The sequence below is a fragment of the Cheilinus undulatus genome, linkage group 20, assembly GCF_018320785.1.
Source record: "Cheilinus undulatus linkage group 20, ASM1832078v1, whole genome shotgun sequence".
Lineage (NCBI taxonomy): Eukaryota > Metazoa > Chordata > Actinopteri > Labriformes > Labridae > Cheilinus > Cheilinus undulatus.
In genome coordinates, this window is record NC_054884.1 from 4475455 (window position 1) to 4500622 (window position 25168).

The window sequence follows — 25168 nt, forward strand, 5'->3', positions numbered from 1 at the left end:
ACTCCGGTCCTCTGATCAGTCTCTCCTGGTCATCCATCAGACTCTAAGGAAAGTCAGAGCTCTATGGAATCAACGGCCCACTCACATTAGATCAGTCAACTCTCTGTGTTCCTTCAAAGCACAGCTAAAACACATCTTTTCTTGGCTTTTGACTCTAATTAGACCGCTCTCTCATATCCCTTTCTGTTAAACCAACACTCTTGGTATTAACGTCTCCTCACACATAGTGTTTGTTGTTTATGGTGCTTTGCTGTTTTGTATATGTGGTTATTTGTATCTTGCCTTTCTCTGTAAAGCACTTTGGTCAGCTCATGCTGTTTTTAAATGTGCTGTATAAATAAACTTGACTTGACTTGTTCCTAGTTTTTTCCATTTGTGGATAATGGCTCTCACCATGATTTCCTGGAGTCCCAAAGCCTTAGAAATGTCTTTTTAACCCTTTCAGACTGATAGATGTCAGTGACTTTGTTTCTCATGCCTTCTTGAATTTCTTTAGATGACTCCATGATGTGTTGGAGATCCTTTAGCCTACTCCACAGGTTCTATTTAAAGGATTCTTTCAGGTTGTTTTTGTCTTATTCTAAAAATTGTATGAATGAAAATTCATTAAAAAAAATAGTACACATATTAATTATATGTGGTCTTAAAAGAATGCTTTATTTTGGTAAATAAGAAAAAATAACTTAGTTGTAGTCCTTGCCAAAAATGTTTTTAAAGGTTGCTGTGGTTCAGATCAGTGGTTTCCAACCTTTTTCCTCAGGACCCCCCCTACCTAAGAACCCCAAGACCCACTTGGAATAATCAAACATTATTTTATTTGTTTCATTCACAAAATCCCAACATAGTAGGCCTACGTACACTCATTCTTAACAAAAAGATGTATGTACAATTTACTGTTATCACAGTATTAGGGCCACTATAGAAAAAAAAGAAAATTAACAGGGTCTGTTAATTCTCAAGAAACATCTCCAAATTTTCAAGAAAAAAAATGACATTTTTTTAATTTAAAGGTTATGAATGGAGGTGAACCAAAGCATAAGTCTAAAATCCAACCATAGTTTTCACTTTTGTTTTTTTGTATTTTTTTTACTTTACACTGTTTTAAATTTACAACAAAAAATGAAAAATGTGAGTTTTTAGAGTTATAGTTTGAGACCTTTTAAACTTGTGAATTTCAAGTTATTTAACTCAGAAAATTTGACTTTATTTTCTTGTAAATATCTGACTTTGTAATCTCAAAAATGTAGGGGTTTTTATTCCTGAAAGTTTATCTTAATAATGAAAAAATTGTCTTAATTTTCAAGGTTTAGGTTTGCTGTAATAGATTGCATTTTTAATCATGGTTTGGAGCCCAGGTTGGGCACCTTTGTTTTAGAGGTTGCTTGTAGAGCTGAAAATCTTGGGCTTTAATGATCAACGCCCTTAGACTATTGCACAAGTTTCTAAAGTATGAAAAATGAAATATCCCACCGTATTCCCCCACCCTCTGACCATAAAAACAGGTAAATATTGACCGAGTGTTTACATACTCGAGTAAATGGAAAGCATCTGTGCTGAGCTTGTGCTGGTGTGTTTGTGTGGGTGGTAGCTGATGCATTAGTGTCAGGCTCTGGCGTGGTTCACAGGGTACTGTCTGAGTTTATTTGATAAGAGATAATCCAGGACTGTGAGCTAAAATGCTGCCGTGTCTCTCTGCAGGTAGCCAACCAGACGCTCCACACAGATCTACCCGACCTTCCAGAGTGTTTCCAGCTGTCTGTCCTGTCATGGCTGCCGTGCATCTACCTGTGGGTCGTCAGTCCCTTTTACCTCTTCTATCTGAAGAGAAACAACAAAGGTTACATCATGATGTCCATAAAGAACAGAGTCAAAACGGTAAGTGGAGGGTGTTTTAGCCCAGTGTAAGAAGCAGCTGTTTATGAGAAGATTTGTTTTTAACAGAGCCCTGAATTCATAAGTAGTGTTGAGACAGAGGCCGTGGATGTTGGAGGTGCTGAACAGTGATCATTACAATGAGCATTACACCTAACAATAATAAAAATTATGAATTTCTCCATCTTTGAAGACTTTTGTAGTCAGTATTTAGTAGAGTCACCTTTGGCTGCAATCACAGCTCTGAGTCTGTGTGGATAGGTCTCAATCAGGCTCAAACCTCTGGACACTGCAACTTTACTCCATTCTTCTTTGCAAATCTTTATCTTACTGGATTATAAATCTTCTCCAAAGTACACTGGAAAAGTAAAACATTGGTTGAACTTAAAAAAAATGAAGTAATCAATCACACGAAACATTTTGAATTGAATCAATTTTTTTTTTTTAATTAGGTAAATGTAATTTTTTTTAAGTTCATGAAAACTATGTTTAAAGGTTTAGCAAACCTAATTATTTTAGATTGTCCTAAACTGAGAAAAAAAATCCCTCAATCAACCTGTATAAATCTTCCACTCATTTGACTAGGATTTGAACCATCAATCTCCCAGTCTAAAGTCAGCAGGGTAACCCATTGAGCTATCCAGCATCTCTGCTAGTAGCTGAGGGGGGGATCAAGAGAGTTCACATATTTTTGTTTGAAAAACATGAAAAAGTGATTTTTGCATAATAAGTCCCCTTTAAAATACTGCAGTGAAATTGCAACCATGTAAGAACAAGAACATCTCAGAAAACGAGAAGCTGACAGTCTCTGAACTTGGGCTGTCATATTTATAACCTCTGGAGATAAACCTCAGCAATAAGCGCAATCTCTTAGAGGGAGCCATGCAGGCTAAGGATAAATTATATCTGGATTAATTCAACTGCACACAAAGCTTATGTTTTTCCTTTCCGTTACCAACTTGGCACTTTCTTCTCAGTTGAAGTCGGTTCGCTGGATGCCTGTGCGGGAGTGTAGAGGGAGAGCCACTCAGAAAGTGACTGCTGCTGCATGAAGTGTTTTTGAATCCACTCCTGACATGCGGGATGTTATTACGAATGCGCATGTACACAGCAGGCTTAATGCAATAAAAATACATTGATCCAATGACAGAATTTAATTTGGTGTCCAGCTTCCAGTTTAAATAAAAAAATAGGTTCAACCATTAAGATAATTTAGAAGATTTAGATTTAATGAACAAATCAATAATTTTAGGCTGTTATAAAACAAAAAATTACATCAATCCAACAACAGCATTGTTGTACTTTTTTCAGTGTAGATCTCCTTCAGACTGAATAAGAATGTCCTCCAGGATTTTTCAATATTTTACCACATTCATTTTACCCTCTACCTTTACAAACCTTTCAAAGCCGGCGTCATGCCCACGGCATGATGCCGCCACCACCATGCTTCACAGTGGTGTACAGTCGGATGGTGTAGTTGTGGTGGTGTGCAGTGTTTGTCGTCTTGTCTGACGCCTATAAGGCTAAATTTTTGGTCTCTTCAGACCAAAGAACTTTCTTCCACTTGACCATGGAGTCTCCCAAATGTCTTTTGGTGAACTCTAGTCCAGATTAAATCTGAGTTTTCTTCAACAGTGTCTTTCTCTTTGCCACTCTCCCATAAAGCTCTGACTGGTGAAGAACCCGGCCAACAGTTGTTGTCTGCAGAGTCTCTCCAATCTCAGCTGCTGGAGCTTGAAACTCCTTCAGAGTAGTCATAGGTGTCTTGGTGGTCTCTCTCACTAGTCTCCTTCTTGCATGCCCTGATCTAGGCAGATTTACACATGTGACATGTTCCTTCCTTTTCTTGATGATGGATTTAACTGAACTCTGGGGGACATTCAGAGCCGTGGATTTTTTTTGCATCCATACTCCAAATTCTACTTTTCAATAACATTTTCTCAGAGTTTCTTGAAGTGTTCTTTTGTCTTCATGGTGTAATGGTCGCTATGAATACTGATTAACCAGTAACATGACCTGCTGGACACAGTTTTCTTTATCTCCAATCACCTGAGGCACATTTGCTGCTCTCAGGTGATCATCATTTCATTGATTGTGAGATTACAAGAACCAAATATGTAGGTGTCTGTTTAGTTCGGTCAGTCACTTTAAAGGGGGTGAATATTTATGCACCCATTTCACATTACATGTTTTTGTTTAGTTGATATCACTTTGTATAAATCTGTTTTCTCTTTGACATTAAAGAGGCTTTACATTTTTTTAATATAAAGCCAATAATATTTACTATGATTTATCTATAAAATCAGTTACAATAATGAAATAGTTTTCATAGGTGCTGTATTTCAGTGCAGAAATTCTACATTTACATCCTTAATTACTGTTAGTAAATAAAAAAAAAACATTCTTAGACAAGGATAAATATTTTCCCAGATGTTTTTTGATAATTCTCAGATGGTTTTGCTTGAGTGTAGATTATGTGGAACAGTGGATGTGTTAAAGGTTCAGAGTGTCATATATATCCCAGTAGCATGTAGCAGGACAAACTTAATAAAACAATGAAACAAGTCTTTATGCATTTGCTTAAATTAGTATTTAATCCCTTTCATTGACTTAGAATAAGCTTTTTGTTCACATATAAGAAGGGTCCCCTCTTTGTACTCTGCTATCTTTTACTGCCGTGTTTCTACAGTACCACATAAGGGACAAAATAACAGTTATTTTATTAAAGAAAAAACATTTTCCACTGCTTACCCTAGTTTACATCAGAAGTGAGCAGCACAAACTAGACTCTGACTTTTAATGTCGCTGATATTCCAAATTGCACACACTGTTCCTTTAAGACGAGCATCATGGCTGACTCTAGGACAGAGTGTTCTTTTGGTGCTGGGTGAATCCAGACCTCCATGTGAAACTTTCCCTGGTTTTTTGTCTAAATAATCTGCATGGGTGAAAACATTCCCTCTATTACTGTGATCAGTTTTCAGCCCGTTCGCTGTCTCATTTACATCCTTTAGTTTTAACTATGAGTTTTCATTCTTACCCTCGCTCCCTTCTCTGTGTTTGTCTGTAGGTGTTTGGTTTGTTCTTATGGATTGTGTGTTGGACTGACCTCTTCTACACAATGCACGAGAAGCAGCAGCCGCCCATTTACTACATTACACCGCTGGTCCTCGGCATGACCATGGTAAGGACATCTCCACCTGCAAACAGCAGCACAGACACCTGTTCTTCTTAATCCTGACCTTGTATCGCGTTCCAACATTTCTTTACGAGCTCTTTTGAATAAGTCAAAGCTTGTAGGCAGATATAGTTTTACTGTGGAATTACACAAACATTTTTACATATACAAATTCATGCTGATACGCAGCGCTGCAGAGATGTTATCTGAGGACACAGTGATGACAGAATCAGTGAGCCTGCTGCACTCACTGCTGACAACAGCCTGAATACAAAGCGAAGCATTTCATGTGAAGACTACAGCGTGTAGATTTAGAGAAATGTGACATTAATTTTTATTTTTTGGGGTTCAGATTATTTTCTCTTAGTTCCACATTTTATGTCAGTGTTTATATATATTTTTATGATAATATTTGTGGTAAAGTTACTGTTTTTATGATTATATTTGCAGTAAAATTACTACTCAGCAGCTGAAAAAAACACCAGGTCATAGCAAGCTCAACTTGTTCAGCCAGTAGGAACAGAGTCCTGACTGAAGCCTGTGTAAATACAGATATTTCACTCTCTTCCTGTTTGAGTGGAAAGACACATTCCTTCTCCTCTTCATTTTCAGCAACCGTCCTGCAGTTGATACCATTGCCACTTAATTATTGTCTGTTTTGAACGCTTGATCTGCATTTTTCTTGGAGAAACTGAGGTTGAAAGGTTGGTCTGAGAGGAGTTCCAGTTAAACCAGTTTGGTTCATGTGCAGTCAGAGCACACGCTGTACTTTCATTCAAAGAAACATGTTCATCCATGTTTTTTAAAACATACATTTTTAAGAGCATATGCACAATGTTATTTTGGTGTTTTTTAACCTTAAACAACTGAAGAAAATCAAACAAAACAATAAAAAATAGGGCTGGGAAAATAATCTAATTGTGGTTTTTCCCCGCAGTATTGCAGTTTGATTAGGGCTGAATGATTCCTTGAATTATTCGGATGATTCGATTCAAAAAATTCCTCGAGGCTTCACTTAAATCAGTCATGTATCCACACACACCCATGCTGTAATCTTGGACATCGCGCTGAGTGTTGCACGGTGTGCAGTGTTTCACACACACGGCTATTTGTGTGGCAAAATGCACTTATTTTCACTTACTAGAATGTAAAATGCATGATTTGAGGCGTGAAAATTATGAGGGAAGAGAAGTTGATGCAGTGATGTTTCCTGGCACGCATTCTTTGTTTTTACGCATCCACTTCCTGTGGTTTCATGGCAAATATGGCACTGTGCCTGCACCGGTGAACCTATGCCGATCTCCAAGTTTACGCGCTGCCTACATGACTCCATGCTGTGAGACGGCGCTCAGTTTTTGTCTGCAGACTTCAGGGCATTTCATAAACTTCTCTGATTGACCCGACGGTTTTACAGAAAACTGTCAGGCGTCACGATTCAAGTCCTGTTTTGATGCTTTCCCTCTCTCTCTTCCACATGCGCACGTTATACATTTAATTATAGATTATACAAAATTCTTAGTAAATTATTCTCAGTGAATTATTTTTAATGTTTACTTTTTGTAATTTTTATGATTCTACAAGGATATTATAAATCATCAAGGTTAAGTTTACGTTTTTATACTGGAGGAAATCTGCAGACCTCATACTGGTGGGCCAGTTATAATAAAGATATCGTATGATCTGGTGGGCCAGGTATAACTGCACCATGGGCCGGATTTGGCCCCTGGGCCTTGGGTTTGTTACCGGTGATTTAGGGCGTCCCTAATGTCTGGTTTTCTCTGAGAACAATGGCCATCACGTCGCTTCACCTAAGCATTCAGACAGAGATGTATGGCTGAAAGAGTGGATAGTTCTCTGGAGGTGTACGTGGAGTTAAAAATGTCCCAGAACCTCCTGGTACAGCCCGGTTATTGATGGAGAAGCAGTCAAACCGACCCAGCCAGCCTTGGGCTCACCTTACATGCCCTCAATAATCTAACCCGTTCCCTCTTCCCCTCCCCCACTCCCTTCTCTCTCAGCTGCTGGCCACGTTTCTGATCCAGTTTGAGAGATTGCGCGGGGTTCAGTCCTCAGGGGTCCTCTTCATCTTCTGGTTCCTGTCTGTGCTGTGTGCCGTCGTGCCTTTACGCTCCAAGATCCTGCAGATCATCAACCAGGTGAGAACACGCCTCAGATGCCTCTCTCATCTGTCCTCAGCTATGACTGGAGATTTTTACAGTCGAAGCACAAGTACAGATGAAACGTAAAAAACACAATAAATAAGACAAAACGCAAAAATGACAGATGCCGCGGTTAGACCTGGGGATGCTGGGAGTATTTTCTGCTGGTTATCCTTTCATCCTCTCTCCTCAACATCTCCTACAGATTCTTATCCCCAATTTTCCCCGCCTCATTACCGCCTCTTTCCTCATTTCTGTGTCATTTTTCCGTATCCTGCCTGGCATCTTCCCCATTGTTCTGGATGTTTAAGAGCACACTGCGGCAGACCCCCGCCCCTGCTGTTGTCTCAAGAGTTGGTAGGGAGCTTACACACAGTGAATGTTTTTGAAGGGTTCAGATCAGGCCACTGCTAAGCAGAGAGGGAATAGTAGGCTTGTTGTTCCTGGCATACTTATCTCACCTTCAGTTCTGCACAGCTCTGTAACAGAGCAGCAGCACACGGCAAACAAACCCTGCAGGAGGAAAGATGATAGTGTACGGGGTAGGTTGAAGACTATAGAAATGAAAACATGCAAGGATTAAGACAAGACAACATGAAATGAATCAATTACATATCAAAAAAAGCTTTTCACTGCAGCCTGATTTATACCACAGATTCATGTGACAGCGGGGTTTCCCACAGAATGATGGCCACTTATTCTTAGTTTCTGCTCTTTTAAACCAACAGTCCGTCGTATAAAAATGTTCTAATCACAGCATGTGAGCTGCATATGTTTGTTTTTGTGGTGGGGTTTCACAGTCCTCATCCTGAGCGCAGGAGTACAGGGTGATATCAGCAGGAAGAAGCTGCAGGAAAATGTTGGAACGAAAGCAGAAGCTTAATTTTTAACATCATAACTCAACCACTGCATTTACAGGAAGGATGTTTTTCCTTTAGATGGTGACTATGTATAAACTAGAAAAATAAGGAAACTGGTCAGCAAACAAACTGCACTTAGGTGGCTTAAGAATGCCTGAGTGGTCCACCCAGGTATCGACAGTGTGGAAAACTCTGGTTGGGTTTAAAACTTTAAATTTAAGGGTCGCAGAACTCTAGAGCAGCGGTTCCAAAAAAGAGCTGAACAACTGTGAAAATAATCTAATTGTGATTTTTTTCCCCCAATATTGCAACTGTGCAATTATTTTTAAGTTCCTAATCTTATTTATCAGCCAACAAATACAATCAGAAACAATTTTGTATAATAACCATGCAGCACAATATTAGATTAATTAAACTAGGGTGGGGGATTTTGCAAAAAATATGTACTTGCTATTGCAAATTGGGAATTTCATATTAAGTGCCGAATTGAAGGGGATGATTACTTAAATGTCATTCTCATTTTAAGTAAGAAAAACATCTACAAGTAGATTTTTGTACACTGCTCTCAATTGATAACACTTGAATGTTTTTATAATGCGTAGAGCAAAAAATCTGCTGCAATAAATATATTTAAACTGGTATTTTGACACATTTGACATTAAAAGAATATTGCACAGTCTGTGATTTGACAATTATAGCAGGCCAAATTGCAATTTAATAAAATTTTCTAGTTATTTCTAAGCCCTCGTTCCCAACTTTTTTCTTTTACCCTCTTACTCATACAAAAAAAAAGCTATTTCCCCAGGGCCTACTTGGAAAAATTTAACATAAATTCTTGGACCAAATTCCAACAAAGTAAGCTGAAATATGTTTATGCAGAGGAAATTTACAAACTATGCATTATTACAAGGCATATAAGGGCCATTCTAAAAATGAAAAAAAGATTTTTTGCAAGAAAAAATCCAACTTAACCAATTTAAAAAAGTTTTACATTTAAATACTAGATTTTTAAACTTAAAAGTCTTGAATTTATATGAACCAAAATTTGAATTTTTGAGATTGTGAAGTTCAAACTTGATGATAACGTGGAAGAAAATCAAACCAGATGAAACTGTTTTCTTTGCACAAGTCCTGCAGTTGGGACCCTAATCGAACGATACTTCTTATTGGGACTGGACAACAAGGGACTATTTATGTGATTTTAGCCCAGAATAAACACAGAATAATTTTCATTTGGACAAAGAAAAGACATTTCTGTAATCTGGGGTTATCCATCCACTGTTTTTAGTTTGATTTTTCACACATCTGACTTCACAATGTCGTACACTTAGGATTTTGACATTTTTGAGATTTTAATGTAAATAAAATTAAGACATTTTAAACTCCAAAATTTTGTATGATTTTTTTTGCACTTGATGCTTTTGAGTTCCTAATAGAAAAAAATGACAACTTTTTAAATTCAGAATTTTTGATATTTTCTTTTAAAATCATGACTTTTAATAGTTGAGGTTTTTGAGTTCCTAATGTAGAAAATTACAACTTTTTAAATTCAGATTTTTAAAAATTTCTTTTAAAATTATGACTTTTAATACTTGACTTTTTTGAGTTCCTAATATAAAAATTCAGACTTTTTTTTAAGTCATAATTTTTCATAATTTTCTCGTGAAATTATGACTTTTAACACTTGATATTTTTGAGTTTCTAATGTGAAAAAATTACGACATTTTTAGATTACGAAATTTTATAATTTTCCTGTAAATTTATAACTTTGAACACCTGTTAAAATTTTCAGTTTTTTTAAACTCAGAAATGTATGTCTTTCTTCTAAATGAATGACTTATACACTTTAAGTTTTGGGTATGTATTGTAAAAAAAATATATAACTTTTTAATCTTAGAAAATTCAAGTTTTTCTTGTAAATAAATGACTTTATAATCCAAAAAGTCTCTTCCAACTTGCAGATCCTTTTATGTCTTCATCTTTTTGGGTGGCAATAATTAGCTGTCATTATATTCCTAATAAGCCATACATTATGTTTCTAATCATGATTTTTAAATATATACACAACTTATTTTGACAACATCAGAGCAGGCAAGCCCCCCACCCGGTAGCCTGGACTCCAGGTTGGAAATCAGTGCTCTGGGGTGTAATGTTATTTTTAGTGTTAGTGTTAGTAGTGTTACAGTTTAAGGGCCACAATCTGAATGAGGAAAAAAAACACCACACATGAAAATTTGCACGCCTATCTAGGTGGTGTGTGAGCTCGTTACTGTTTGCTTTTAAACAAACAAAGAAGAGGAAGAAGCAGGCACAACAAAACCCATGAAGAAGAAAAGTTGTATTCAGTAGCTTTTTTTTTTAGAAGCCTCTGCCTAAAACCCTGGTTATTCATACATACAGCTTATATTCACAGCTGATTTATCAGCAAAAATGTCTGTATCTGTCAGTACTGATGTCAGGCTGATAATATGGTGCACTCCTAGTCTACTTCTGACTTTTCATCATGGTGCTCAGATTATGTGCCTTTCAATGGCGGCATTAACGTTGGGATTTCCTCAGTAAATTCATACTGGTGGCTCAAAGATATGTACGAGAAATGCAAGTCATGGTGATATGGTGAAAAGAACAGGACAGACGGCTGTCTGCTGTATGTTTATCTAATCCATGTGTGGGTAGAACTCCTTTTCTTTATAGTTTAGAGCAGACTACACCTATACTACCTGCAGGTGCATGATATGTGGCACAGGTGTGTCTAACTGTTGTCCTAGATCAGGTATGGTTGTGATACAGACTCTATGCCTTTGTGAGAATATGGTTTATTCTCACTGCTGAGTCAAGGCTGAAGTTACGCGTGATTTTATAGTTGTCCGTCATTTTGACGGCCAGGGTCGGGGAAATTCACGTTTTACAATTCATCGTTTTCATTCTCTCTCTTTAGTCCTTTAAGAATTAATAAAGAATGAGCAAACATTTTTAATAAATGCCTCAAGTGTTTGTGTCTGTTTCTGGCTGCAGCACCTCTGTCTGTGTGTGAGGATGCTCTAACAGTGATGGCAGAACTCCTGCTAATGATGTCAGGCTACTCTGTCAAACAGGGTTCATGGTCGATGGGAAACACTGGGATCCTCTCATTAATACTACAGAGCATTCATCACTCTCTCCCTTGATCATATTTCCTCTGCAGGAGGCAGTCGCTCTTCTAATAATGAGGTAAACTGCATATGAAGAGAACATTATTTCCCAGGAAGAGCTACGCTAATGCTTCAGCCTCTGTGTGATCGTGATTCTTTGCAGCGCCTGCACACAGATGTGCCCGAAAAGATTCTTAAAAACACTTTTACTTCAATCTTAAATTAAAGCCAGTGTTTATGAGAATGCGTATTTTGTTGAGAGTGCTCACCGTTAAAAACTCTGCTGAATGTTTGAAGCATGCTGACCTGCTTCACCACTACGGCAGCTGTAGCCCTCTGAGGGGCGCTCAGCATGCTGTTAGCACGGACTTCATCGCTCTTTCAGTAACCTATGGTGTTGAAGTCAGTGGTAGAGCCAACAGGCTGTGAGAGAAATCCTTCATATTAGATTTAATAACCTACATGAGTGTACAACACTGTAATCTAACACTTTTATAAAGTGTTGTAGAATCATTGTGAGTGACTTCCGGCGTTCGACTGCAGAAAGCTCTATGAACAGAGCTTTTATGATCCTCTCCCCTCACAGCTAAAACCTGCCTTTGTTGTCCAGCATTCCTCTTGTTCTCAGGGTTTGGCTGGGTTTTTGTGGCTGTTTTGATGATAAGAATAATACCAGCCAATGCAGTCATGCAGCAGGCAGACGGGCGTGCGAGCCGAGCCTCAGGCGGTCAGTGGGTCAGAGCAGAGAGAGGGACGGGCAGGTGGCGATCCGGGCAGCCATGTGTTTGGGTCAGCCCAGGCCACTGCAGACTTGAGCTGCTGTAATCACACTGATCCAGAAAGTTGGTCCAAATATGATTCAGAAAAATTAAAGCCATGGCAGAGTGGGAGGTGTAAACACTTCATGGCTGTGTTTAGCTGATTTACAAGGGTGTGTGTGGTGGAGGGGAGGTAAGAGGAGATGGTAGTGCATATGTCCATTACTGTTATCTGTATGCATACAATATGTAAATAAAGTTTAGTTTGAATGTTGACACAGTGACATCACTCCCCCATTAAACCTGAGCTGATACAACACAGCTCTGTTCTTTATGTGCAGCTCTCTGCCCCTAAAAATCTATAAATGTTGGCCAAACACCAGCTCTACACTACATCATGATTACTATTTCACTCATCTGCCACAACCTCATGAAGTTAAACTGCATTTTTATCTTAGGTGGAATTTAAACCCCTCTGATATGTTCACTTTTTACTCTGCTAATATGTATCACTGTTCCTGATAATCTCATTCCTTGAAGGGTAAAGTATTGTCTAATAATCTCAGTAGCAGTCATCCATCCATCCATCTGTCCAGTGTTTCCAACAGGATGTTAGTAGACTAACAGTAGGTGGAGGACCCTGATCCTTTAGGGCAGGAGTGTTAAACTCCAATCTGGCCTGTGGTACGGTTCTACCTGACCTGCAAGATCGTATCCTATTTTTATTATAACTGACCCACCAGTATGAGGTCTGCAGATTTTCTCCAGAATAAAAATATAAATTTAACCTTGATGATTTAAAATATCCTTACGTCAAAGAAATTAAAAAGTAAATATTAAGGATAATAACAGAAAAAAGAAGAAATTACCTTGTGTTTTTGTTTCATATTTTCAATTTTGCTTCTCACAGTTACAACTCAAACCTATGATTTTGACTTTTTTCATATTTTGTCCTTTTCAATTAATAATTTTGATATTCAACCCAATATTTAAAATTTTAGACTCATAGTTTAAGATTTTATTTAATATTTTGCCCTTTTTTATGTCTTGATTTCAATTTTTACCTAATTTTGATCTTTCAAACTCATAATTTTCCACTTCTGTGTCATATTCTGACCTTGAAAGTCATGATTCTGAATTTTTAATCTTATTTTGATCTTTAAAACTTGTGATTTTCAACTTTTCTCTCATATTTTGGCCTTTTTAAGTTCTGATTTTGATTTTTATCTCATTTTTTGATATTTTAAACCCATAATTTTCATGCTAATCTCATTTTTGACTTTTTGTCATATTTTGACCTTAAAAACTCATGATTTTGAATTTTATTTTGATTATTAAAACTCCTGATTGTTCATTTGTAATTTTATTTTGATTTTTAAAACTCATGATTTTGAATTTTAAATCTCATATTGGCCTTTAAACTCCTGATTTTGAATTTTATTTTGATTCTAAAACTCGTGATTTTGAATTTTAATGTAATTTTGATTTTCAAAACTCATGATTTTTTATTTTTGATTTTATTTTGATTTTTAATACTCCTGATTTTGAACTTTAAATCTTATTTTGACCTTTAAACTCATGAGCTGGCCCCTGCATTGACATCCCTGTTTACAGGAAGTCTGGGGGCATGTACCCCCGACAGAAAAATTGTCCCATTGATGCAAGTTAAATGCATGGATCTTGTAAATGTTGTTTCTTTAAACAATTTTTTGTATTAGTTAAACCAGACACTAATCTTCACCAGAATATAATTGAGATCGATGGGAAACCCTGATCCATCTTCTTCCTCTTATCCGGGGCCAGGTCACCGTGGCAGCAGGCTGAGGGATCCTTCTGAGGGATCCTGAGGTATCCCAGACCAGACAGGATATATAATCCTCCAGCGCATTCTGGGTCCCGAGGTCTCTTCCCAGCCGGATGTGGCTTGAATACCTTCCAAAGGGATTCACCTTGAGGCATCCTGATCGGATGCCACTGTGAAAGGCTCCAGTTCCCTTTGGATGTCTGTAGCGTTCATTGATTTGAATAATTCAGATTTTAGAGTGAATGGCTCTCTCATGCTTCTATGGTGCTCTGGGGCCTGATTTACTAATTGCTCATTAAAAATGATGCATCATTTGCCCTTGCTATCTACTCTCTTTGAAGGTGTAACTCACTGAGTAAATAATTATAGTGAGGTGTAAACACACATGAAAGCTGTTAGTGTCTGTTGATTTCCTCTTGTCTTACCTCCTGATGTGGAGAGAAGCTTTCTGCACCATTGCAGAAGCCCGACAGACACACAGCTCCACTCTCTCCACGTGCTGCTCCTTTTAACACCCTTGTTTCCAACTCTGCAGTCAGTCAAGAAGGGTGTCACTTCGTCCCCCCATTGTACCCTCATGACATTTATATTTAAGGAGAAAAATCACAGATATCCCACCTTGAACAACAGTGTGGATAAGCCTTGTGTTGCTGAGATGTTAACATGACTGTAAACTCTTTAGGTCACCACTACAGCTTGTCTAACCTGCGTTCTTTCTAATCTAAATACCTTTAAAATGTCTTTATGGTCCAGACTCTGGTCGTCATAGTGCATCATAACCACTGTTAGCACGCCCCCCCCCCCGTACTCATTCCTGTGTATTTTTGACATTTCAGAGTGGAGTGACAGACAAGCTGCGGCTAACCACGTTCTGCTTCTACTTCATCCTGGTTCTCTTGGAGCTGATCCTCAGCTGCTTCAATGAGAGACCTCCTCTCTTCTCCAACGTTGTCACCGACCCTGTGAGTCACACTTCCTGCTCCAGTGTTCACTTAAAACCCCCGAAGCATGCGTCTGAGTATGTGAGAACGTCTTATTTTCCTCCCGTTCGGTCCTCAGAGTGCTTGAGTGTCTTGAGTGTGTGCTCTGGGGCTTTTTTTAGTTGGTCACACACTCATTTCCACACACAGATGCCATGATTGTTCCTGGCTGCTCTCACAAGTACGTCCTTCTTATCCTTATTTCACCTCTGTTCTAGTTTTTATGCACATTTGTTTTATTTTCTCTTCAGAATCCCTGCCCTGAAGCCACTGCAGGTTTTCTCTCCACCATAACGTTTTGGTGGTTCACGAGGTGGGTTTACTCTGGTCTCTGCTCCTGCACCTAATGTTGGAACCAATCCCAGTTAAATTTGTATATGTTCTAGATTCATCTCATACAAAGTGAAACATTTCAAAGCTCTATTATTTGAATCTCGATGATTATGGCTTATGGTGCATGAAAATCATAAATCCACTATCTCAAAATAAAAGTCCAGTTTGCAAAGGTTTCCTGAGCCTTCATTCTCTCAGTCTGGTTCAGTTCACACAACAACAATCATGGGGAAGACTGCTGACTACACAAATGTCCAGAGGACAATCATTGACACCCTCCACTAGGAGGATAAGCCACAGAAGGTGGCTGGAAGATCAGGCTGTTCTGAGGCTGTAGCAAAGCAGATTCATGCGGTAGGAAGAGGAGCAGGTATGAGCTCAGCCTTCAGAAGATTGTCCAACAAAGCAGATTCAAGAACTGAGGGGAGCTTCACAAGGTCAGGACTGAGCCTGGGTCAGTAGATCAAGAGCCACCACACAGACGGGTCCAGGAAATGGGACTAAAAGTGTTGTGTTCTCAGTACGGCGCCACTCCTGAAGCTCTGATATCATCAGCGTCTCACCAGAGCTAAGGAGGACAAGAACTGGACTGTTACTCAGTGGTCCAAACTCCTGTTTTCAGATGAAACTGAAGTTTGAATTTCATTTGGAAATCAAGGTCCCAGACTTTGGAGGAAGATCAGAGAGGTGCAGAATCCAAGGTGCTTGAAGTCCAGTGTTTCCAGTCTCCACAGTCAGTGATGGTTTGGGGTGCCATTCCAGTGGTCTTTATGAAGTCCAGAGTCCACGCTGTCAGCCATCTACCAGGAGATTTTAGAGACCTTCATGCTTCCATTGCTGAGAAACTTTATGGAAATACAGATTTCTTTTTCACCTGTCCACAGTGAAGCCAAAACTACCAGAAATTGGTTTACTGACCATGGTGTTACTGTGTTTAATTGGACAGCCAACTGGTCTGGGGCTGGGCAATTAATCGAAAATTAGATTAAATTGCAGTATAGCCTGCTGCAATTTTCATATCACAGAAGGCGCAATATTTCCTTAACCTGAAATTTGTGTCAAAATACTAGTTCAAAACTTTTTGCAGCAGCAGCAGTGACATTATGCATTACATACCATGCAATTATTCAAGTGCCATTTCTTTAGAATAGTCTACAAAAAAGCCAACTTTCTTCATTTTTGTACTTTTTTCTTTTAAATGACATAAAAATCACTCCCTTTAAGAGAGCAATTCATATCCAATTTGCAATATGAGTCAAAATCATCATAATTATATAATTTATTTTTATTCAAAATTGATCATTCCCTTGTTTAATACAATATTATGTTGGTTATAATATAGAGTTATTATTGCTTTTGAATAATAGAAAACACATAAAATGAGGAACTCAAGCCATAATCACATATTAAATTGCAATTGCAATATTGGGGGAAAAATATCGCAATTAGATTATTTTCCCAATTTGTTCAGCCCTAAACTGGTCTGGCCTTAACCTCGTAGAGAATCTTTTAAGGAAGAGGAGAGACTCAACAATCTGGACGAGCTGAGGCTGCAGTCAGAGCAACCTGGACTTCATAACATCCCAGCAGGACCACGGACTGATCGCCTCCATGACACGAGCATAGATGCAGGAATTTGTGGAAAAGGAGCTCCAACCAATCACTGAGGGCATAGATGAGCAGAATTTTCCAGGATGTCAACATTTCTATATTATAAATCCTTTTTTTGGATGGATGTTTTGTGATATTCTAATATTCTGGGATAGTGATTTTTTTTATTTTTGTGACCTGTAAGCTGTAATCATCAAAATTGAAACATTAAAGGTGCTCAAACCAGTAGATCTGTGATGATCTATACATGTTTCTATGATGGAAACAGAGCATCCTCTTTCTGTTTTGTTCTGTCAGCCAATCTTCCCTTGTGCCAGAAACACATTAAGCCAATTTCCGTTGAAATCAGATCCACTAGGACATAATGATGATTAGCAAAATCCAGCTAACTCAGTTTGGTGTCTTGTGGAGAGCCTTCTCAATGAGTAGTCTCTGAGATATAGGATTTCAGCTTTAAGTCAGTGTTTTTAGATGAAAAATCACCCTGAGTAAAAGCAAAGACATTTTTAGAGTCTGTAAGTAGTGAGACGTGGTGAGACTTTAGATGTTTGTGTCTTTGTTTACTCTTTCTGTTACTCCTTTCTTTCTCAGTATGGCCATCAAAGGCTACAAAATGCCCCTGGAGGCCAAAGACCTGTGGTCTCTGAACAAGCGGGACAGCTCTAAGGTGATGGTGCCCAGACTGCTAAAAGAGTGGGACAAGGAGCAGGCCAAAGCCAAGAGGTATGTCTGGGAAGGGAAGAGGGAAATGAAGGCATGAATGGAAAAGATTTGTAAAGTCAGTAGTTCCCAAATGTTTTGATGGCAATATTTTAGAGCCCCCCCCCCCTTCCCTACCTTACAAATCATGATGTAAAAATATGTAAACATATGACAAACACGCTGTCAGTCAGGATTTCTGCTAACAAATAGCATTTAATTCAATGCAGCGTAGAACCTCAATATTTTGAGTACCGAAACAGAGTTTTAAAAACCTGTCTCTCTGAAGATAAACAATTCCCTGAAAATGAAAACTTGCCTAACACGGTATGACGTAGGCGATGATAGTTCAGAGGCAAAGTCCATATGTATGACAAAAGCCACATTTAAGGGTGTAAGTAATGTTAAGAAAAGTCTTGGTCTCCTCTTCTGTCCACATGTTCTGCACCAGTCTTGGAGTGAACTTGACATGTGACACCATACATTTTTCTATCAAGTGACATCACAAAAACTGAAAGAAAGCTTAAAGATCATACTTTCCACATGAAGTGTTTGCAATGCAAAAAGTGACTTTGTTTTCATGCTGTCGTGTGACAAAAGTAGTGCATGATGAAATCACGCCCCTAGGAGCTACGGCTCAGTTATGCTTTCCTGAGGACAGGCTCACACGGAAGCATGACGCTAAACGTCTGGTGCGTTTGCACCTAGCTCCGGCTTCCTTCTCGCTGCAAACCCTTGTAGGACCTCCCTGAAGCTAGGGGGTACTTTCTTCAAAAACCACATCTGTAGCATGTTTAGAAGTCAGTGAGAAATTTCAGAGATGTGTGCAAGCAGGCAAAAAATCAACGCATGGGAGCCCTGCATTTGATAAGCGGACACTTGTGACTCTGTGAAAGCATCAAGCATAAAACAGACTTTCCTCACCACTTCTACGCCTAACTTCAGCCTCAATTTTGGCCCAGGTATGCCTTAAAGGTCTGCACAGTTCTGTATGATAGACAAATGAGAGTCCTTTGTTGACTTACATTAAAATAAGTTGCAGAAAAAGATAAACATGTATAAAAAAGTACTTTTTTACATGTCCAATGCAGGCCAGAGCGTGATCAAGCCTTAAATCTGTACTCTTCCCCATAACTCTGACAGTGTTTCATGTCTAAATGACATGAGGTTACTAGAAGGACTGGAAACCACCCAGGTTACTCAAGTGCATGTTAGAGTATGAAAGTAAAAGTGTGTGGTTTTAATCCAGTGACTGTTGCTTTTGGATTGAAGTGTGGATCACTCTAAAGTCAGCAGCTCCAGCTCACATGGACTCTTCAGAAGAGAGGGTGGAGAGGAAGTTGTTTTAGAGGGCAGGGCTCTGTTTGTGTACTTATACATTTGTATTTCTGTGTGTGGTTGGACGTATGCTCACTGCTCCTTCAGGCCAAACCCTAACAATGAGCTTTGTAATTTTAGCAGCAGGAACTGTTATATGCATACCTAACCTGCTCCATTGCTGCTGAAATGACACTGAATCAAACCGTGCTAAAGTTAGAAAGAAAAACAAAACCAGAGACGTCTCCTCCAGAGAACTTAAACATTATAAATGCTGCTCTCATGCCTCCTGTATGTCTGTATGGATTTTGTTTTGAACTCAGGAGGGCTAAATCCCCTCCCCCACTATTCTGTGTGCTGCTACATGTGTTACTTTTCTCATGTTTTCAATATCACATTCCACTGTTGAAGTGTGCTCAGCCACATACTGGAGGAAAGCCAAAGAGATTAGAGAGAAGTTCCCTGGTCACTCAGAGCAGGAGTTTAGCTCCAAGTTGTGCTAAAAGGGGAATTTTTGTCCATGCACAGTCGGCATGCCCAGAGAACTCTGACCTCCCGGCTGCTTCCTCCTCTGTGCTGCAGGTTCCTTTTCAGAGTTTCATTGTGTTTTTTTCTCTGATACTAACCTGTAAAATGATCTAGAAAAGCTCAGTAAGGCCTTTTCACTGGTGGTATGGAAACCTGTTTGGTGTTAAGCCGAATTCCTTCACAGTTGTTCTGTCGAGATTTAGACGGCAATTAGTTCACTGCTGGAATCCGACTCCTGTGCTTTGAGCTGGAGCTGGAGTAGAAGCTGTTTAGTTTGCCAAGCATTCCTTTGCTGGAGACTCTTTACATTAAAGGGATAGTTCAGGATTTTTAATGTTGAGTAGTATGACGTAGGTAGCAGTAGAAGTGGCATTAGCCTCCAGTGATTTCAGTGAGAATGCTCCTTTAAGAAGGACATGCTGGTTTTACCAGTCAGGAAGCTAGGCTGTAATAAATGGGTACAGTTTCTCTGTGGGATTTATCAAGTTTGGTTCAAATGTACACACTACTGAAAACTTTTGAAGTAGGGCTGAACGATTTGCAAATCTAATAGTGATTTTTTCCCAAGATTGCAATTTAATATGCGATTCTTATTAGGTTTCTCAATTGATGCATTTTTCAACAAATTCAAGCAATAAATCCTTCTATATCATAACCTGCAATCATTCAGGAACACTCATCATACATGTAAATCATTTTATCGCAAAATGGATATATATATTTTAACTTGGTGGAGAAGACTGCTCTAAAGATGCTCCCTGGGTTAATCAGCACCTGCTTTGGCTTTTCAGGGAATGCATGGCTAGAAACCCCCATATGAATAGATACATAAATGACAATGTGAATTGAAAAAGAAATTATTTTGTAAGCAATTAATCCATGGTAGCATGAATCTCAATGAGGATGCAACAAGCTTTAAGCTATAAATGAGGTGGCTGGGGTGGGGGAGGTGAAGCTGGCTATAAGCTGACCACTGTGGGGGGTATGAACTAATGCTAAGCTTCATCAATATTAGATAAGATGAACTAGTTATTTCTGCTCATTTATAGATTTAATACCCATAGCTGTATGAAGGGGATTGTCATTTTTATGTCACTCATTTTGACTAAAACAAAACATACAGCGCTTAACAAATTTATAAGACCACCTGTCATATTTGTCTCAGAGACCATCCAGCATCATGAAGTGCTTTGATGCGGACTCTTTGATTTTCAGTGAGCTCTCCACATTTTACCATTTTGAACAGGAATGAGGAATTTCAAACTGAATTCACCCAAATCTGAGCCGGCTCACTGGGCTTCCCTGAGAAGTCAGAAATGAATCAAGCATAACATTCAACCACTAAAACTCATTTTTCTGTTCAGGAATGCAAGTAAATAACTATAATGTGACATATTAATCAAGAAATATTAATGTGCTTTACTATTTTTTTCAGTTTTTTTGTAAATCAGTAAATTTGAAAATTCATGGTTAACAATAATAATTATATTTTAGCATTAAAAATATTATTTGGGTTAAAGAGCTTCTACATATTGGTGTATTGACCATTGCAGAAACATAAAAAATGATTTTGGTAATTGCCAATGCTGTTAATTTAGGGCAGCTGTGGCATAAACCTTACTTTGGTTAGGTTTAGGGTGGTCTAATAAATTTGTTTAGCACTGTACATAAAACACAAAAAGGAGGATTCTTGTAAACCATTAAAAAAGCCACTTGAAGTTTTGCATTGTGTGCCTAAAATCTCTGCTGCTGCTGCAAAAAATAATGTTTTAATCTGCTATTTAGACAGACTTCAAATTAAAGAAGAAAAAAAAGAAAATTGCAGCTTCTGCAATTTGTAGATTGCAGCAGCCCATACTTCAGTTTAAACTAATTTGTGATTAATTGCCCAGCCCTAATTTGAAGAATTTTATTTTCTACCCAGAAAGCCTCTGTGTTTTTGCCACATTTAACCGGTAGCCAAAGCCAGCATTACAATAAAGTGTAATTTTTTTTTTTCTGAGGTGTTGATGAAGTGATGGGAATAGGGGGCACCAAACTGGAATCTAGCCTAGGGCACCAAAATGTGTAGAGCTGGCCCTGACATCATTGAGGTTAAAAATTTTAAAATTTACAAGAGTGTCCTGGCCAGCAGACATCAGCACAGGTCACAAAGTTATAGACATAAAATGCATATCATCCAAATCCAGGTCAGAGAGCAGAGAGTCATGAGTAGAAACATTTACAACCTGATGCATCAGCCTGATGCTGTGGTGCCGCTGGAGGAGACTGACAGATATTTTTAAGGCATTTATTTTTAGCATGCTCTCTATATATGGCACTGTCTTCAAGATGGTAATTAACGCAATACTGTGCCTAACATTCTGGGATACAGCACTGCAATATTACCATCCAGTCCTACCTGAAAGCAAAGCCCAGCTGTGTTTCATTACCTTTGTGATATTTTCTTATGCAGACAACAGCCTGATGTGAGGATGAAAAACAGACGTTGTTTCAGAAGCTCTTTCAGGTCTTCCTATGGTTTTCCACACATTTTCCTCTGGCTACAGTAGCTGGTTTGATCCAAAAAGTAAGATTCTTCCTACAGTGAGATTGGATCAAAGTTGGTTTGTCTACAAACTACAAATTAATGCACCAGAGCCCAAATAAAGGTGGATCGAGACCCACCTTTTCAAGCGGTCTTGGTACAATTGCACGGTCCACATGGAGACAGGTAGACTACTTTCACACCAGCAGCAATAACTGAACCTCCACAAAAATCCCAAACCAAGCAGGTTACGTGTCAAAGCATCCTTGGTCTGGTGAGTCACAGATAGTACTCTCTAGCTTTTAACACTTTTCACAATAATAAAACCACAGAAGTAAGACGGAAGCAGGTTTAACATTGCCCTACAAATAAGGATATGCCAGCACTTGGTTTCACTTATCAGTTAACCTGACCTACTTTAGATCCTCTCTGCCCTGAATGATCATCGAGCCTCCCCAGACACCGCTGCTGTGAGTGACAGCCAGCTTCTCAGAGCGGTTAACATGAGCAGGTCTGTCTGTTGCTGTGAATGTATGATGGCGTATTAAAGTTAAAGTAAATCATTTTTGGCATATGTGTTTAAAGTAAATCTGCTGTCTTATATTCTGGGCCAGTATGATGGCTTAAAGAGCTTCCCATCTTTACTGATATCTCTTCATCTGCTGCAGCTATGCTGCTGCCATCAGCACTAGTCCTTAGATGACACTTCAGAGGAAATGCTGTCTAATTATCCACCACTATCTTCCATCACTGTGCCCGTTTCCAGAGTCTTTGTGTGCTAATTGCACTTTAAAAAGGTCAAATTTACTTTATAACTAAGATGATACCTTATATTTTCTATCCAAGGTTTGATTACCAAATAAACTCCTAGGCTTTCTATCAAGGTTTATTGTCTTTTTGTCTCTGCCAAAACTGGTGTTTATGATATCAGTCAAAATACAAAGGAAAGGCGAGGAAGCAGACGTTTTAAGGGTCTGTTTTAATCCTTGAATTCACATAATGCTTCCTTATGAATTCTATTTCTCTGGCTGAAAGATTTGCGACACTTGTGGCTCATCTGTTGCCAAATCTTGCAAAAGAGGAGATGCCTGCATCGGCAGAACTCTTAAAAGTTTATTCCCATGTGATAAGTACTGAACTACCTCTAATAAAGGGAGCAGTGCTGAAACCCATGTAACACAGATGCTGGGTATAAATTAGGGCTGGACAATAAATTGAAAATGTGATTTAATTGCAATTTTCAAATCACAAAAGGTTTAATTTTTCTTTGAGCTGAAATTTGTGTCAAAATACTGGTTTTAAACTTTTTTTTGCAGCAGAGACGTTATGCATGACGTATCATGCAAGCATTCAAGTGCCATTTTTTCAGAATAGTCATCAACAAATCCTACCCTCTTTGTTTTTGTACTTATTTCGTATTAAATATGACAATGACAAAAACCCTTCAATGCAACAATTCATACCCAATTTGGAATACGAGTCAAAATCATCAGAATTAAATATTTAAAAGAATTTTTCAGTCCTTGTTTAGGAATAAGAGAAAGTAAAGGAATAATTGCATATCAAATTGCAGTATCAGGGGAGAAAATCACAATTGGGTCATTGAGCCCTAGTATAAATCTATAACTCCATTCTGTACTGATTTTTAATATTTTTAATGGTATTTTGTGACAGTCAGCCTTTAGATCAGCTAAATTATTATTATTATTGCTCAATGTTTACTAATTAAAACTGACATAACATCTGTCTCTTTGTTTCAACCTCCAAAAATCCAGACTTTCCAGTGATCAAAACAAGTCCAGCCAGGCGTCGTACTCTAAACCCCCGCCATCGACCACCAACCACGTCGGAGGAAGTGAAACAAGCCCAGAAGAAGTGGAGGTGTTGCTGTCCAATCAGAAAGCAGCTCCCCACCAGCCATCCTTCCTGCTATGCCTCATCAAAGCCTTTGGACCGTACTTTCTGATTGGCTCGGCCTTCAAGTGTCTGCAGGATGTCATCACCTTCGTCAACCCGCAGCTGCTCAGGTAAATGACCGGGTAAATGATCTGAGCTTGTGTGATGTTTATCGAGTGGTCTGACTACTGAAAGCACTTTCACACTCATTAGTGTTTAAAAATCCCATTCATGCACATTCATACGCCACTGATGCAGGTGTAGGAGCAATCTGGGGCTTAGTGTCCTTAGTGTCCTGACGTGAGCTGGAGATCGAGCCCCTGGTATTCTGAGACGACTGTCTCTAGACCTCCACTTGGGCAAAAACAAAGGTCGCACTTTTTTGACTGTGTGGTTGCAAGCTACATATTTGCAAATTTCCATCTCCAGCAGGCTAATATTCTCTCAGTGAGTACTATTTTTAGAGTTGTTTTGCATATTGTGGTGTGCTTTTGCATGCTGGATTTCTCGTTACAGTAGCTGTCTTTATTTCAGATGAATGCTGCTGTTGTAGTAAGAAGTTATTATGTATGTAAATTTTCAGTCAGTCTCTAGTAGACGACAGAAAATTTCATGCCAACATTTTTCTGAATAATTATATCTTTATTTCACAAAGAAAGGGAAGACCGTAGTTAAGCAAGATAAATTTGGCATGTTAGCTGATTTTTGACTCATGCAATGGAAATATTACATATAATTTTATTATCAAACTGTCTGAGTAATCAGGTCAAGTGGCCTTGTCTTCTTTTAAAGAACTTTTTTATTTTAAACTATCAAACATTATAAGATAGGCATGGTCTTTTGCTTTTATGAAAGCATTAATGTTTGGTAAATTATTAATTCAATGCTTCTTTGCATTAAATCTTAAACCATTGGAAAGCCTGTTTATTTCCCTTTAAAATGGTGCCACATTGTAAGGAACATGCTTTTGTGGGATGAGCAGCAGAGCTGAGTATGTGGGTTTCGCCCATGACAAATTTGCCAGACAGCTTTTTCTCCCCTGACTCTTATTTGGTGGATTGGACGGTTGACTTCTGAAGAAACAGGACATATTGGCAATTTAACAATTTATTCATCTAGCAAACAGGAGCCTCAGTAGCGTGTGGAAGAACAATACACAGCCACAACAGCCTGGCACCTCCTCCCCATGCTGGTCTCCAGCCTGGTCACACACTGCTGTAGGACAGCATCCCATTTTTCAACCAGAATTTGTCTCAAGTCAGCCAGTGTGGTTGTTTTAGTCGAACAGCATGCCCAAGCTGATCCCACAGATGTTCACTGGGGTTGAGGTCAGGACTGCTGGCAGGCCATTCTATCCTCTCCACTCCCAAATTCTGGAGGTAGTCTCTGATAAACCCTGCTCTGTGGGGGCGAGCATTGTGACGAGCCTTGTTTTTCCAGTGAGGGAGATGGCGCCCCTCACCATCACACTGCCTCCACCAAAAGATGTTACTCTATCGGCGCAGCAATCTGCAT

At 38.8% G+C, this 25168-nt stretch overlaps 1 protein-coding gene across 3 annotated transcripts in view; it reads left to right on the forward strand.

The window, feature by feature from the left end:
* The window catches only part of abcc3 (ATP-binding cassette, sub-family C (CFTR/MRP), member 3), a 104684-nt gene that overhangs the window by 36354 nt on the left and 43162 nt on the right, over positions 1-25168 (forward strand). For 2 of the 3 annotated variants that reach the window (XM_041815527.1, XM_041815528.1), the window contains exons 2-8: positions 1699-1875; positions 4943-5056; positions 7069-7206; positions 14599-14724; positions 14994-15055; positions 17278-17409; positions 23533-23784. In XM_041815527.1, the coding sequence (XP_041671461.1) occupies positions 1699-1875; positions 4943-5056; positions 7069-7206; positions 14599-14724; positions 14994-15055; positions 17278-17409; positions 23533-23784 (1001 nt within the window). Of the gene's footprint in view, positions 1-1698; positions 1876-4942; positions 5057-7068; positions 7207-14598; positions 14725-14993; positions 15056-17277; positions 17410-23532; positions 23785-25168 lie in introns of those variants that run through there. The other variant, XM_041815530.1, reaches the window with a different exon arrangement.